General features: G+C 47.8%; 1 protein-coding gene across 3 annotated transcripts in view; it reads left to right on the forward strand.

Annotated features, from left to right (window-relative positions):
* Window positions 1–4,156: 4,156 nt before the first annotated feature.
* Window positions 4,157–16,402, forward strand: part of LOC143806205 (class I histocompatibility antigen, F10 alpha chain-like) — a 47,515-nt gene continuing 35,269 nt past the window's right edge. For 2 of the 3 annotated variants that reach the window (XM_077286330.1, XM_077286332.1), the window contains exon 1: window positions 10,665–10,768. In XM_077286330.1, coding sequence (XP_077142445.1) covers window positions 10,711–10,768 — 58 coding nt within the window. In that variant the 5' untranslated portion in view covers window positions 10,665–10,710. Of the gene's footprint in view, window positions 4,485–10,664; window positions 10,769–16,402 lie in introns of those variants that run through there. The other variant, XM_077286331.1, reaches the window with a different exon arrangement.

The following is a 16,402-nucleotide window of genomic DNA, read 5'->3' on the forward strand; positions in this document are numbered from 1 at the left end:
GGCCCCATATTCCATGCCTCATGTCCCTGGTCCCGTTTCCATTGTGCTGGCCCATATGTCCATGATGCTGGCCCCTATGTCCCTGGTCCTGGTCCCATGTCCCTGCTTTTGGTCCCATGTCCCTGGTCCATGGCCCCCATGCCCCTGGTCCCATGTCCAAGCACCATGTCCTGGTCCCATGCCTCTGGTCCTATGTCCTGGTCCCATGCCCCTGGCCACATGTCTCTGATACCATGTCCTGGCCCCATGTCCCTGGCCTTCATGTTCCTGGCCCCCATGTCCTATGTCCCAGGTCCTTGGTTTTCATGTCCCTGGCCCTCATGTCCCATGTCCCTCAAGTCACTGGCCCCCATGTACTTGGTCTGTGGCCCTCATGTCCCTGACCCCTATGTCACTGGTCCATGGCCCTCATGTCCCTGGCCCCCATGTCCCTGGGCCCCATGTCCCTATTTGCCCCGCATCTTGCCACATCCACAGAAGAGAAAAAAGATTTAACTGCCCTGCCTGCGCTCCTGGCACCGCACGGCATGCTCTCTCTTCAGATCTGGTGCCGTTGTGTTAAAATGGCTGCCGACGTATCAGGGGTCACTCGTCTGTCAAGGTCACTTTCATGCACTACCTGCAACAGGCGCACTGACTTCAGTCGCCGGTCTCTGTCGGCTGCTATTTTAACTATTGGGGTGCAGACTTTCTGCACCCCAATACATTTCAACTAAAAGTGCGTCCTTGCACGCACATTCAGTTGAAACTAGCCAGCCCCCTCTACGTCCTGCTCAGGGTCCTGCTGAGGACACGGGGCCACCGGAGAATCGTTTGCTGTCCCAGTGCTCCAGTCCGACCCTGCCTGTATGCACACTTAAAGAAAGAAAGCTGTCACTCACTGCCAAGTTAAAATCCCAGAGAGTGCAGAGGATTTAATGGTTCAAACATGAGTTATACAGAATATTTTATCACAAAACTATATATCAATCTACTCCGCTCCTCTATAACATGGGGCCTGTGGATGGGGCAGAATTTCTATGGTGACAGGTTTCCTTTCTTTTCTGAATCACGATGTACAATAACAAATTGAATGGTATAAGTTGCATGGAACGGGTCAGATCTGACTTTAGTCAGATGTGACATAATTTCAAGTGACATATTTTAAGTGTATCATCTGAAATGATAACCCATGGTATATTCTCCTTCATGCTGTCATGCCCTGATCCATCTGCTTTCATTCACAGGTACGTCTCCTACTCTGGAATAGCCACTGCACCCATGAATCCCATCAGGGGCGGACACAGACAGCTTGGGGCCCCTGTGCAGAAAATGTGTCTGGGCCCCCCTCCTTTAAAGGCGACAAAGCTACATAATATATATATATATATATATATATATATATATATATATCCACACACATACATGTATATATAAAATAGTCTCCTTTATTATGTATATTGCCGTCCCTTATTATACAGTGCCCTCTCCTATTGTGTATTGTATGTACTGCACCGTCGCTTACATATTGGATTTTATAGAGCCCTGTGTTTTTATTACATACCGTCCTGTCTTGTTAGCTGTAAAATGCAATGATGGCTGATGGAGCATAAGAAAGCTTCTTTTCTAAAGGAGGAGCTGATGGACTGGTAGTCTGGTCACCGGCTCCTCCATCAGTAGTCATTTTATATCTAACAAGAGAGGGGACAATGTAATAAAAGAACATAAGGGTGAATGACCTCGAGGAGATCAAAACATCCAACACCGCGGAGACACCATCACGTGTTTCTCAATGGAGTGATCCAGATGCTGCCCTTCCCGTGGTTGTTCCTTCCCGGTGAAAGACCTGGCTATTCATTGCTTGCGTTGAGAAACATGTGATGGTGTCTCCGCGGCTTTTCTACATGCATTTGCATATTTCCCTTTAGGGATGGGGCAGTGTTCTGGATCACTGCGTTGAGAAACACGTGATGGTGTCTCCGCGGTGTTGGATGTTTTGATCTCCTCGAGGTCATTCATCCTTATGTTCATAGCCTTTTCACTAGGCACTGCTCCTAATAGCCAGTTTCCTACTCCACACTGATGAGGGGCAAATACCCCGAAACAGCTGTCTGTGGATGGATACCAGGTTTTGGCATAGGTGGTTTTCCTTTATTGGATGCTGCCCTTCCCGTGGTTGTTCCTTCCCGGTGAAAGACCTGGCTATTCATTGCTTGCGTTGAGAAACACGTGATGGTGTCTCCGCGCCTTTTCTACATGCATTTGCATATTTCCCATTAGGGATGGGGGCAGTGTTCTGGATCACTGCATTGAGAAACAGGTGATGGTGTCTCGAACCTTCCACAGTCTCATTGCCCACTCTTGGAAAAACTCCACTTCTGCACCACGTCCTCAGCTGCAGGCTGGTTTTCACAGAAATTTGTCATGACAGGCACAGGCTGTCAACAGGCCTCTGGCCATCATGGCAACCCATCAGCTCCCCACCATCATGTCACAAGTGTCCCAATGGATGCATTGATCAACACTCTCCCCTGCCGACATGCTGTAAATGCTGCTGTCACAGATCCACAGCGGTGTTTAATAGGTGAACAGTGGCTGTTAGTGACAGATGATGGCTGAATATCACTGCCATCATTTGTCAGGAAATATGCGGGATCAGCTTGCGAGCCTGCATGAAGGCAGGAAGGCAACATATGATGTATGCAGTATGTCATATTTCGTTAAGGGCTTATACAGTCTGGGGAGATTTTTCAAAACTAGTAGGAAAAAATGATGTAGCTGCCTACAGTATATCAATGCATCAGTGTACTATATAACTATATATATGAAGTGCACTCATAGTACATACCTATATAAAATGCATACATACACTGTAGAATATGTCTATGTATAATAAACACCTGTGTCTACTGCATATGTGACATACTATACATTAATGTATAAGGGTATGGTTCCACGGTCAGGAATCGGCAGTGCTTTGGATGCAGCACATGTCTGCTCGGTCCAAAGCGCTGCCGGCTTTTGTACGAGTGATGATTCCGCATGTGTTCATTGAACCATGCGGAATCACCGCAGCCTATACATTGGACTGTGATATTTATCTTGCGGAGACTGAGCGTCTCCGCAAGATAAATAGACATGCTACGGTCTAGAAAGATGCGCCGCATGTCCGTCTTTGCAGGGAAGCTGCGGGTGCCGCTGCATACATGGTGGACATTGGATTCCTTGAAATCTCATGCACTATGCTGTAACATCCGGCTGCTACGGATTGGATGCTGCGGATGTACACAGCGTCCAATCCGCAGAGTTTACTGACAGTGGAAACATACCCTTATATGTGTCTATGTATTGTACCTGTGTGTTTAATGCAACAGATGCAGTATATGTGAAAAAGTCTTCACTGGGGGATGGGCTCAGGGGTCAGTCCCAGCCTTGATCTGATACTGCAGTGATGACTGGAGACCCGTCAGAGAATAGACCCAGTGATTTAGTGACTCTGGTCCCAGATGTGTGTGTGTGTGTATGAAAATCCTGCACTGACCAGAGAACACAAAGCTCCGGGGGTCACAGTCAGTAAATCACTGCTTCTAGTCTCTGACTGCAGCCCCTGCCTCCCCTCTTTACTCTGCAAACAATCCGTCACATTCAGACCATTCTTTACCTCCTGTTCAGGGGGTGATTGAGGTCCTGCACACAGCTGCAGCTTCCTTCCAGCAATGAGTGTGCAGACGCCGTTCTGCACAGGCTGGAAGTGTGTGCAGGGAGAAGGGGGGTGATCTAACAACAAGCACCAGACAGGAGGAGCAGCTGTGAAGACGACAGGAGATGTCTCACCTCTGCGCACGGATCCTAGGCTGAAGCTGCACGCCGGCAGCTTCCTGTCTCGCCCAGCCGCAGCGCGGAATGATGATGTCATTCAGCCGCTGCTGTCTGTGTGAGAAAGGAAGCAGGATGGATTCATTCCCTGCAGATCCGTTGCCATTTCCTCTTGCAGGCAGCGGAGCTGCAGGGAATGCCTGCCGCACATGAGGGCAATCTGGCCAGGGGGCCCCCGGAGCCTCGGGGCCGGATAGACTGGCCAGATTGCCCTCTATATTAGCCGCCCTGCAGGGGCCCCCCAGAGCCTCTGGGCCCCGGTGCAGCCGCACCGGTTGAACCGGCGGTATGTCCGCCCATGAATCCCATGTACTTCTCTCCCTCTTCCTAACTGCTGGTACGTCTCCTACTCTGGAATAGCCACTGCACCCTTGAATCCCATGTACTTCTCTCCCTCTTCCTAACTGCTGGTACATCTCCTACTCTGGAATAGCCACTGCACCCTTGAATCCCATGTACTTCTCTCCCTCTTCCTAACTGCTGGTACGTCTCGTACTCTGGAATAGCCACTGCACCCATGAATCCCATGTACTTCTCTCCCTCTTCCTAACTGCTGGTACGTCTCCTACTCTGGAATAGCCACTGCACCCTTGAATCCCATGTACTTCTCTCCCTCTTCCTAACTGCTGGTACGTCTCCTACTCTGGAGTAGCCACTGCACCCTTGAATCCCATGTACTTCTCTCCCTCTGTTCTAAGTGGTACGTTGCTTCTTTTTCCCTGACTTTCATTCCTGTATCATTGTGAAAATTTTCAGACTGCATATTGACATCTCTGTGCTCCTCACACCTAGCCCCATCTTTTGATCTTATCCTGCCTCTGTCTCCATCTTTGGTAGTCAAATGTTGTATTAGGGTACTGTCACACTAAACGATTTACCAACGATCACGACCAGCGATACGACCTGGCCGTGATCGTTGGTAAGTCGTTGTGTGGTCGCTGCGGAGCTGTCACACAGACCGCTCTCCAGCGACCAACGATGCCGAAGTCCCCGGGTAAACATCGGGTTACTAAGCGCAGGGCCGCGCTTAGTAACCCGATGTTTACTGTGGTTACCAGCGTAAAAGTAAAAAAAAACAAACAGTACATACTCACATTCCGGTGTCTGTCCCCCGGCGCTCTGCTTCTCTGCACTGTGTCTGCCAGCCGGAAAGCACAGCGGTGACGTCACCGCCGTACTCGCTTTCCGGCCGGCCGGCGCTCACAGTGCAGAGAAGCAGAACGCCGGAATGTGAGTATGTACTGTTTGTTTTTTTTTACTTTTACGCTGGTAACCACGGTAAACATCGGGTTACTAAGCGCGGCCCTGCGCTTAGTAACCCGATGTTTACCCTGGTTACAAGCGAACGCATCGCTGGATCGCTGTCACACACAACGATCCAGCGATGACAGCGGGAGAGCCAGCGACGAAAGAAAGTTCCAAACGATCTGCTACGACGTACGATTCTCAGCAGGATCCCTGATCGCTGCTGCGTGTCAGACACAGCGATATCGTATGGATATCACTGGAACGTCACGGATCGTACCGTCGTAGCGATCAAAGTGCCAATGTGTGACAGTACCCTTAACTGCAATCTGCTAATTGCCCCCTGCTGTGAACTTTCCTCCACCTCCTTCCTCCCCTCCCTGTCTCACCTGGCTTCATTTCTTGGTCATTAGAATGGTATAAGTTGCATGGAGCGGGTCAGATCTGACTTTAGTCAGATGTGACATAATTTCTAGTGACATATTTTAAGTGTATCATCTGAAATATACCAGAAATAGTCCAGAAATTGGCCAGACGGTAAGACTAATCACTGTATTCCAACTTTACTTACCTTTCTTTTCTCCCCTGCTCTATAACCATGCTCACATTTCCCCCACCGTTTTTTACTCCACTAATCCTTACTCTCCTCCACTAACCCCATACCCTCGCACCCTCAAACCAAATAACTATCTCCCCTCTCTCTTACCCCCCCCGCCTCATTCATCACTAATCCACCCCCTATCCTTCTCACACTATGAGAAACTATCGCAACCCCTCACACTTAAAATCTGTGCCACTGACCCCCACCCCCCTGCTTCCTCTCCCTGGGACACTTTGGAATGCCCGCTCTATATGCAACAAGCTCCACATGATCCATGATCTCTTTACTTCCCACAACCTTTCCTTCCTCGCCCTCACTGAGATCTGGCTGACGCCCGATGACCCGGCCTCCCCTGCAGCACTGAGTTACGGTGGCCTCCAATTTACCCACACTCCTCGCTCTGGCAACAGACATGGTGGAGGAGTGGGTATCCTTCTTTCTAAAAACTGTTTTTTCAACCCTATCCAACCCCCACCCTCCCTTATCCTCCCTTCTTTCGAGGTTCACTCTGTCCGTATCTATGCTCCCTCCAATCTCCAATTGGCTGTCATATACCGACCACCAGGCTCAGCCACTGCCTTCATCGACCAATTCTCCACCTGGCTCCTTCACTTTCTCTCCGCTGACATCCCCACCATCATCATGGGTGACTTTAATATCCCTACTGACACCCGCCAGCCAGCAGCCTCCAAGCTACTGGCCCTTACTTCATCCTTTGGACTCACCCAGTGGTCCTCCACAGCCACCCACACAGACGGACATACACTAGACCTCATCTTCACCCGCCTCTGTTCCTTATCTAATCTCGCAACCTCTCCCTTCCCCCTATCTGACCACCATCTACTCACCTTCTCATCCTTGTCCTCCTCACCTGCCCCCCATGTCCAGCCATTACCACATCCACGCAAAAACCTCGCACATCTAGACATTCACAGACTCTCAGACTCTCTCCAACATCACTGAAGGAGAGCTTACTCGCCTCTTTTCCAAATCACACCTTACCACCTATGCACTTGACCCTATCCCCTCCCACTTGCTCCCCAACCTCACTAACATGCTGATCCAAGCCCTAACCCATCTCTTCAACCTATTGCTATCTTCTGGTACCTTCCCCTCTGCCTTCAAACATGCCACCATCACACCCATCCTCAAAAAAACTAACCTTGACCCAACTGCTATGCCCAGCTACCGCCCCATATCACTGCTCCCGTTTGCTTCAAAACTCCTTGAGCAGCATGTCCATGCTCAAATTTCCTCCCACCTCTCATCTAACTCTCTCCTTGACAACCTCCAATCTGGCTTCCGTCCCCACCACTCCACCGAAACTGCCCTGACAAAAATTACTAATGACTTACTCACAGCCAAAGCTAACAGACAGTTCTCCATCCTCCTCCTTCTTCACCTGTGCTCTGCTTTCGACACAGTCGATCACTGCCTACTGCTACAGATTCTTTCTTCCCTTGGCATCAAAGACCTTGCCCTGTCCTGGATTGCCTCATACCTTTCCGACCGCACATTTAGCGTTTCCCACTCCCATACTACCTCCTCATCCCGCCCTCTCTCTGTTGGAGTCCCTCAAGGCTCTGTCCTAGGGCCCCTACTTTTTTCCATCTATACCCTTGGCCTAGGGCAACTCATAAAGTCCCATGGCTTCCAATACCACCTGTATGCGGATGACACTCAGATCTACCTCTCTGGCTCAGATGTCGCCTCTCTTCTGTCCAGAATCCCGGAGTTTCTGTCAGCCATATCCTCCTTCTTCACCTCTCGCTTCCTAAAACTCAATGTAGACAAAACCGAACTCATCATCTTTCCCCCATCTCACGTATCCCCCCTACCTGATCTATCTATTATGGTAAACGGCATCACCTTCTCTCCCGAACCTGAAATCCGCTGCCTAGGGGTAACTCTCGACTCTGCCTTGTCCTTCAAACTGCACGTTCAAACTCTTGCCACCTCCTGTCGCCTCCAACTCAAAAATATTGCCAGAATCCGTCCCTTCCTCACCCCACAATCTACTAAGACTCTTGTGCATGCCCTTATCATCTCCAGCCTCGACTACTGCAACACCCTCCTCTGTGGCCTCCCCGCTAACACTCTTGCACCACTCCAGTCTGTCCTCAACTCTGCTGCCCGGCTAATCCACCTCTCTCCTCGCTACTCCCCTGCTTCTCCCCTTTGCAAATCCCTCCACTGGCTCCCAATTCCCCAACGAATCCAGTTCAAACTACTAACACTGATCTACAAAGCCATCCACAACCTGTCCCCTCCCTATATCTCTGAACTAATCTCCCAATACCTTGCCTCATGTAATCTCCGATCCGCCCAAGACCTCCTACTCTCCTCCACACTTATTCGGTCCTCACACAACCGCCTCCAAGATTTCTCCCGAATATCCCCCATCCTCTGGAATTCCATGCCTCAACACGTCCGACTATCCATCACCCTCGGATCCTTCAGACGGAACCTGAAAACCCATCTCTTCAAGAAAGCCTACAGCCTGCAATAACAATTCTGCGGCCTCGCCATCGCCAGAGCAGCTGCCTCACCACCGCCAGAGCTGCTGCACCTCTGACCTTCTGTCTCTTCCCCACTATCCCATAGAATGTAAGTCCGCAAGGACAGGGTCCTCTCCCCTCTGTACCAGTCTGTCACTGTAAACTTGATTACTGTAAATGATATTTATAACCCTGTATGTAACCCCCTTTCTCATGTACAGCACAATGGAATTAATGGTGCTATATAAATAAATATTAATAATAATAATAATAATAATAATAATATTGTGGTACTGTGTTAGCCAGAAAAATCGATGTGAATACTTTTCTGCCCAATGATGACAGAAGTATTCTAGGAGTGATACCTTGATTGGCTAACCAGAAAATAATATGTTTGCAAGCTTTCAGAGCACAGTGGCTCCTTCTTCAGGCAAGATTACAAATAGATTAATAAGAAACAAGCACAACATTTAAAGAATACTACAGGAGGACATTTTTTAGGGGGTGGGAAGTGTGATGAGTCCATAGATAAGCCAAGGTAATCAAATTAGGCATTTTCTTACAAATGGAGAGGCAGTGGGAATAATGTTCTTAGGGTACCGTTACACAAAACGATTTACCAACGATCACGACCAGCGATATGACCTGGCCGTGATCGTTGGTAAGTCATTGTGTGGTCGCTGGGGAGCTGTCACACAGACAGCTCTCCAGCGACCAACGATGCCGAAGTCCCTGGGTAACCAGGGTAAACATCGGGTTACTAAGCGCAGGGCCGCGCTTAGTAACCCGATGTTTACCCTGGTTACCATCGTAAATGTAAAAAAAAAAAAAACGTACATACTTACATTCCGGTGTCCGTCAGGTCCCTCGCCGTCTGCTTCCCGCACTGACTGAGTGCCAGCCGTTAAGTGAAAGCAGAGCACAGCGGTGACGTCACCGCTGTGCTCTGCTTTTACTTTCCGGCCGGCAGTCAGTCAGTGCGGGAAGCAGACGGCTAGGGACCTGACGGACACCGGAATGTGAGTATGTACGTTTTTTTTTTTTTTACATTTACGATGGTAACCAGGGTAAACATCGGCCCTGCGCTTAGTAACCTGATGTTTACCCTGGTTACAAGCGAACGCATCGCTGGATCGGTGTCACACACACCGATCCAGCGATGACAGCGGGAGATCCAGCGACGAAATAAAGTTCCAAACGATCTGCTACGACGTACGATTCTCAGCAGGGTCCCTGATCGCTGCTGCGTGTCAGACACAGCGATATCGTATGGATATCGCTGGAACGTCACGGATCGTACTGTCGTAGCAACAAAAGTGCCACTGTGAGACGGTACCCTTAGTTATATGAAGTCCCTCTGGTGGAGGTGTGAATTGTATCCATGTAGTGACTTATAAATCCAGGTGTTAAATTGAGTTCTAGTGTCAACGAATTAAACATATTCATTAGTTTGTATTCCCAAATTTTTCTTTCCCTGTGGTCCTTAAAATTACCTTTTAGTATTAAGACTTTTAAATCTGTCATACTGTGTCCAGGTCCAGAGAAATGTTTTCCCACAGGTGTGTCCATTTCATTCCTGATTGTGTGTCTGTGTAGATTCATCCTAGTTTGTAGTCTTTGCATAGTTTCCCCAATATAGATACTTCCAGGGCACCTCATACATTGTATCATGTACACCACGTTGGAGGATGTACAAGAAAAGGAACCCATGACCTTATAGTCCTGATTTGTGTTTGGTACACGGACTATATCTGTTGGTAATATGTGGGTACACGTTTTGCATTTTTTATTGTTACAGGGGAATGTGGCAGTCACTGATGGTGATGAGAGGACACTTCTGACAAGGAGATTCCTTAAGTTAGGGGGCTGTTTGTAGGAGAGAAGTGGTAGTTCTGGGAATATGTCTTCCAATTTGTGATCTCTATGGAATATGGGTTGGAGATCAGCACCAATTTTCCTTAGGATGCTCATGTGGGGGTTGTATGTGACCACAAGAGGTACCCAGTTGTTATCCTCTCTCAGTTTGTAATCCAGGAGGCTGTTTCTTGGGATCCTTGTAGCCCTGTGGATCTGCTCATCTATTACCAGTGGATGGTATCCTTGTTGTAGGAATGTATTCCTCAGTGTGGACTCATCACACTTCCCACCCCCTAACAAATGTCCTCCTGTAGTATTCTTTAAATGTTGTGCTCTGAAAGCTTGCAAACATATTATTTTCTGGTTAGCCAATAAAGGTATCACTCCTAGAATACTTCTGTCATCATTGGGCAGAAAAGTATTCACATCGATTTCTGAATCACATCATACTTTCACTTTTCGTTTGTAAGCCCTCCTTTAGTCTGCCCAGCAACTGCTGATTATTTTCAGACTAATTTTCCTATTGGAGAAAACTTAGCAACTGTCCAATCAGAGTGCAGCTCTGTTTCCTTGTATATATAGTACGGCCCATTTTTTGTGTTCTGCTGTTGAGCTTCACGCTTCTCCAAGTTTGCAATTTATATCACATACAGGATGGAGAAGGTGTACGCCGTCACCGTGATATTTCTGAGTGTGTCTGGAGTGTATTCTGGTGAGTACGGAGGCACCTGTTCTATCCATTATATCATTATATTAGTCATAATAAGGCCGGCTGCCAGCGCGTTTATGTCGTAAAAAAAACAAATATCGGTTGTAAAACTGTTTCTAATGTCTGCATTATAAAGCACGTCTATGTGTTTGTTTGTAAACATGTATTTTGCATCCTTTTGTTTTGTTTTGTTTTTTTAATGATGTGGAGGGGAAGTATCAGGGAATCATGGGACTTGCCTTCTTGAAAAAAAAAAAGCATAAAAAAAAAGTGAGAAAAAAGTGATACAAGCGTATGGCAATACAGGTGCATCAGCTTTCCATAGATTGCGGTGTTCTAAAGAGCGCATCACTTTTTTAAGTCTGAAAAGTGTAGCAGACGGCACAGTTTCTATACTGTAAATGATGTGATTGTGCTCTGTGATCTTTTAGTGCACCCAACCGTATTTTCTTGAACACCAGACAACACTCAGTACCAATGTAATTCATTGGGGCCATGCACATGTATGTTATTGATTTTACTGACAAAATCTGCGTGTGAATAAACTGGCGGCATGCAATAGTTTCTTCCGTAAATTGGATGAGACTCCCTCATTCAAGTTTTTATATTTGACAAGGAGCCACAGTTCTGCATTTGATTTTTAAGGATACCCTGCAATTCTGTAACAGGAAAACATATTTAGACTCGCAAAGAGGCAGCCATAAAGAGACACACAACTCTTCATGAATCCAGTGCGTCCGACGAGTGGAGCGCCCCAACAGAAACCTTACTTCAGTCCCAAATAGAGAAAAATTTCTAGCGTAACACTGCAGCTCATTTATTAGACGAGTTGGTACGTCAAGCCCCTGCCATTCCACCCTCTCGCCCTATGTCCTCCGACTTTGGTGAATCTTGTGGAGACTGGTCTGAAAACGCCAAATGTTGTAACATTTTTGAGCAATTAAAAGTTGCGCAAAGATTTTGAGAGTTTTTAAAACAATTTATGCTAAAACTCTGGCAAAATTGCTTTGAATCAGGGTCATATGCTTGTATAGGGTATATTGTTGGTCATATAAATCCTACCAAGATCGGACCATAATACATGGACTGGCTAGTAGGTCTCCCAATCCGACCTGTAAATTAAGTGTTAGGGCTAGCAGAACGCACCAAATTATAAGAGAGATGGTATAAGGTGTGTTCGCAGCCCGGGGTCCACCGTGCAGAGATGGAACCTGCTGCTGAGTAATGACGCACTATATGGCGGTACAATGTGGATACACACACGGGTTAACTTCACCCTGTGTGAAGGAAGCAAACCCTGTTGCGTCACAGGGCCACGGTACCGCACCAAGAGCGCAAGCAAGGAGTCTCAGGACTCTATCCCAAGACACAGGATTAGAGTACGTTCAGACCACTTGCGCTCGACATAGCAACTGGGGTGTCAGAGTAACTGAAAATATGACTTAAATGCACAAGAGTGCGTGCTGTGCCGCTTTGGCGGACGCCACTAACCACCCAGACTTGGGATAGGAAAGCGCTCTAATAGCGCCCGGCGCCGCACTGGTGGTCACAGCAATTAGACGCTGTTTCGTGTGTTTTATTGCTGATAGCTCAGCCAGGCGCTAGATAGCAGACATCCACCTTACGCAAGCAGTCATACACAAGGGAGGGGATGATTAACCCCTTAACGACCGCCGATACGCCTTTTAACGGCGGCTGCTTACTTAAACCACAGCGCCGTTAATTAACGGCGCTGTGGAAAAAGTGAATAGCGCCCCCCAGAGTTGGATTTTCTCTGGGGGTCTCGGTTGCCGAGGGTAGCCGAGACCCCAGAGAACATGATTCGGGGGGTTTTTACCGACCCCCGAGTTGCGATCGCCGGTAATTAACCGTTTACCAGCGGTCGCAACAAAAAAAAACAAAACGCCATTTGCCATTTAATTTCTCTGTCCTCCGATGTGATCGCACATCGGAGGACAGAGAAATAGTGTCCCCGATGGCCCCCAATAGCCCCCCAATACTCACCTATCTCCCCTGGTGCTCCTCGTGGCTCCCGATGGGCGCCGCCATCTCTTTTCTGGGAAAAAATGGCGGGCGCATGCGCAGTGCGCCCGCCGCCCGACACCCGGAAGATCTTTGGGGTCTCGGCTGCCGGGGGTAGCCGAGACCCCAAAGAGCATGATCGGGGTCGGTTTTTACCGACCCCTGTTTTGCGATCGCCGGTAATTAACTGTTTACCGGCGACCGCAAAAAAAAAAAAAAAAGCGATCTGTAATTCTCTGTCCTCTGATGTGATCGCACATCAGAGGACAGAGAAATAGGGGGATTCGGGGACCCTATCATACTCACCCGTTGTCCCCGGGTCCTCCTGTGTCTCCTCTTGCCGGCCGGCTTCTTCCTCTGCAAAGAAAATGGCGGGCGCATGCGCAGTGCGCCCGCCATCTGCTGCCATCTGCCGGCCGGCAGGAGAGACGAGTTGGGGCTAAAATTAGGGTTAGGGCTAGGGTTAGGGCTAGGGTTAGGGCTAGAGTTAGGGCTAGGGTTAGGGTTGGGGCTAAATTTAGGGTTAGGGCTAGGGTTAGGCTTAGGGCTAGGGTTAGGGTTGGGGCTAAATTTAGGGTTAGGGCTAGGGTTAGGGTTAGGCTACTTTCACACTAGCGTTTTTTGGCTTCCGTCGCAATGCGTCGTTGGAGAAAAAACGCATCCTGCAAAAGTGCTTGCAGGATGCGTTTTTTTCTCCATTGACTTGCATTAGCGACACATTGCGATGGATTGCCACACGTCGCATCCGTCGTGCGACGGATGCGTCGTGCTTTGGCGGACCGTCGGCACAAAAAAACGCTACATGTAACTTTTTTTGTGCGACGTGTCTGCCATTTCCGACCGCGCATGCGCGGCCGGAACTCCGCCCCCGCCTCCCCACACCTCACAATGGGGCAGCGGATGCGTTGAAAAAACAGCATCCTCTGCACCCGTTGTGCGGCGCTTACAACGCTAGCGTCGGTACGTCGGCCCGACACACTGCGATGGGCCGAGTACGACGCTAGTGTGAAAGTAGCCTTAGGTTTCTTTCACACTTGCATCGGTACGGGGCGGTCGCAATGTGTCAGCCCGATGTACCGACGCACGTTGTGAAAATTGTGCACAACGTGGGCAGTGGATGCAGTTTTTCAACGCATCCGCTGCCCAGTCTATGTCTTGGGGAGGAGGGGGCAGAGTTACGGCCACGCATGCGCGGAAATGGCGGACGCGACGTACAAAAAAAAGGTTACATTGAACTTTTTTTGTGACGACGGTCCGCCAAAACACAACGGATCCAGTGCACGATGGACGCGACGTGTGGCCATCCGTCGGTAATACAAGTCTATGGGCAAAAAAGGCATCCTGTGGGCACATTTGCAGGATCCGTTTTTTGTCCAAAACGACGGATTGTGACGGATGCCACACGACGCAAGTGTGAAAATAGCCTTAGGGTTAGGGTTGGGGCTAAAGTTAGGGCTAGGGTTAGGGTTAAATTTAGGGTTAGGATTGGGGCTAAAGTTAGGGTTAGGGCTAGGGTTGGGGCTAAAATTAGGGTTAGGGTTGGGGCTAAAGTTAGGGATAGAGTTGGGATTAGGGTTAGGTATTAGGGTTACGGTTGGGATTAGGGTTACATTTGGGATTAGGGTTGGGATTAGGGTTAGGGATTAGGGTTAAGGTTAGGGTTGGGATTAGGCTTAGGGGTGTATTGGGATTAGGGTTAGGTTTGAGGTTAGGGTTGAGATTAGGGTTAGGGGTGTGTTGGATTTAGGGTTTTGATTAGGGTTATGGTTAGAGTTGAGATTAGGGCTGTTTTGGGGTTAGGGTTGTGATTATCGTTAGGGTTGTGATTAGGATTATGGATCGGGTTGAGATTAGGGTTAGGGGTGTGTTGGAGTTAGGGTTGGAGTTAGAATTGGGGGGTTTCCACTGTTTAGGTACATCAGGGGTCTCCAAACACGACAGACAATTTTGCGCTAAAAAAGTCAAATGGTGCTCCCTTCCTTCTGAGCTCTGCAGTGCGCCCAAACAGTGGTTTACCCCCACATATGGGGCATCAGCGTACTCGGGATAAATTGGACAACAACTTTTGGGGTCCAATTTCTCCTGTTACCCTTGTGAAAATAAAAACTTGGGGGCTAAAAATCTTTTTTGTGGGAAAAAAAATATTTTTTTATTTTCACTACTCTGCATTATAAACTTCTGTGAAGCACTTGAGCATTCAAAGTTCTCACCACATATCTAGATAAGTTCCTTAGGGGGTCTAGTTTCCAAAATTTGGTCACTTGTGGGGGGTTTCTACTGTTTAGGTACATCAGGGGCTCTGCAAACGCAACATAACACCCACAGACAATTCTATCAAAGTCTGAATTCCAAAATGGCGCTCCTTCTCTTCCGAGCTCTGCCGTGCGCCCAAACAGTGGTTTACCCCCACATATGGGGTACCAGCATACTCAGGACAAATTGGAGAACAAATATTGGTGTCCAATTTCTCTTGTTACCCTTGTGAAAATAAAAACTTGGGGGCTAAAAAATCTTTTTTGTTAAAAAAAAAAATATTTTCTATTTTCACTACTCTGCATTATAAACTTCTGTGAAGCACTTGGGCATTCAAAGTTCTCACCACATATCTAGATAAGTTCCTTGGGGGGTCTAGTTTCCAAAATGGGGTCACTTTTGGGGGGTTTCTACTGTTTAGGCACATCAGGGGCTCTCCAAACGCGACATGGCGTCCAATCTCAATTCCAGTCAATTTTGCATTGAAAAGTCTAATGGCGCTCCTTTGCTTCCGAGCTCAGCCATGCGCCCAAACAGTGGTTTACCCCCACATATGGGGTGTCGGCGTACTCAGGACAAATTGTACAACAACTTCTGGGGTCCATTTTCTCCTGTTACCCTTGGTAAAATAAAAATTTGGAGGCAAAAAGATCATTTTTGTAGAAAAAATGCGATTTTTTTATTTTCACGGCTCTACGTTATAAACTTCTGTGAAGCACCTGGGGGTTTAAAGTGCTCACCACACATCTAGTTAAGTTCCTTAAGGGGTCTAGTTTCCAAAATGGTGTCACTTGTGGGGGGTTTCCACTGTTTAGGCACATTAGGGGCTCTCCAAACGCGACATGGCGTCCGATCTCAATTCCAGCCAATTCTGCATTGAAACAGTCAAACGGCGCTCCTTCACTTCCAAGCTCTGCGGTGCGCCCAAACAGTGGTTTACCTCCACATATGGGGTATCGGCGTACTCAGGAGAAATTGCACAACAAAATTTGTGGTTACATTTCTGTTTTTACACTTGTGAAAATTAAAAAAAATGGTTCTGAAGTAAAATGTTTGCAAAAAAAAGTTAAATGTTCATTTTTTTCTTCCACATTGTTTCAGTTCCTGTGAAGTACGTAAAGGGTTAATAAACTTCTTGAATGTGGTTTTGAGCAGCTTGAGGGGTGCAGTTTTTAGAATGGTGTCACACTTGGTTATTTTCTATCATATAGACCCCTCAAAATGACTTCAAAGGTGATGTGGTCCCTAAAAAAAACATGGTGTTGTAAAAATGAGAAATTGCTGGTCAACTTTTAACCCTTATAACTCCCTAACAAAAAAAAATTTTGTTTCCAAAATTGTGCTGATGTAAAGTGGACATGT

The sequence above is a fragment of the Ranitomeya variabilis genome, chromosome 2, assembly GCF_051348905.1.
Source record: "Ranitomeya variabilis isolate aRanVar5 chromosome 2, aRanVar5.hap1, whole genome shotgun sequence".
Lineage (NCBI taxonomy): Eukaryota > Metazoa > Chordata > Amphibia > Anura > Dendrobatidae > Ranitomeya > Ranitomeya variabilis.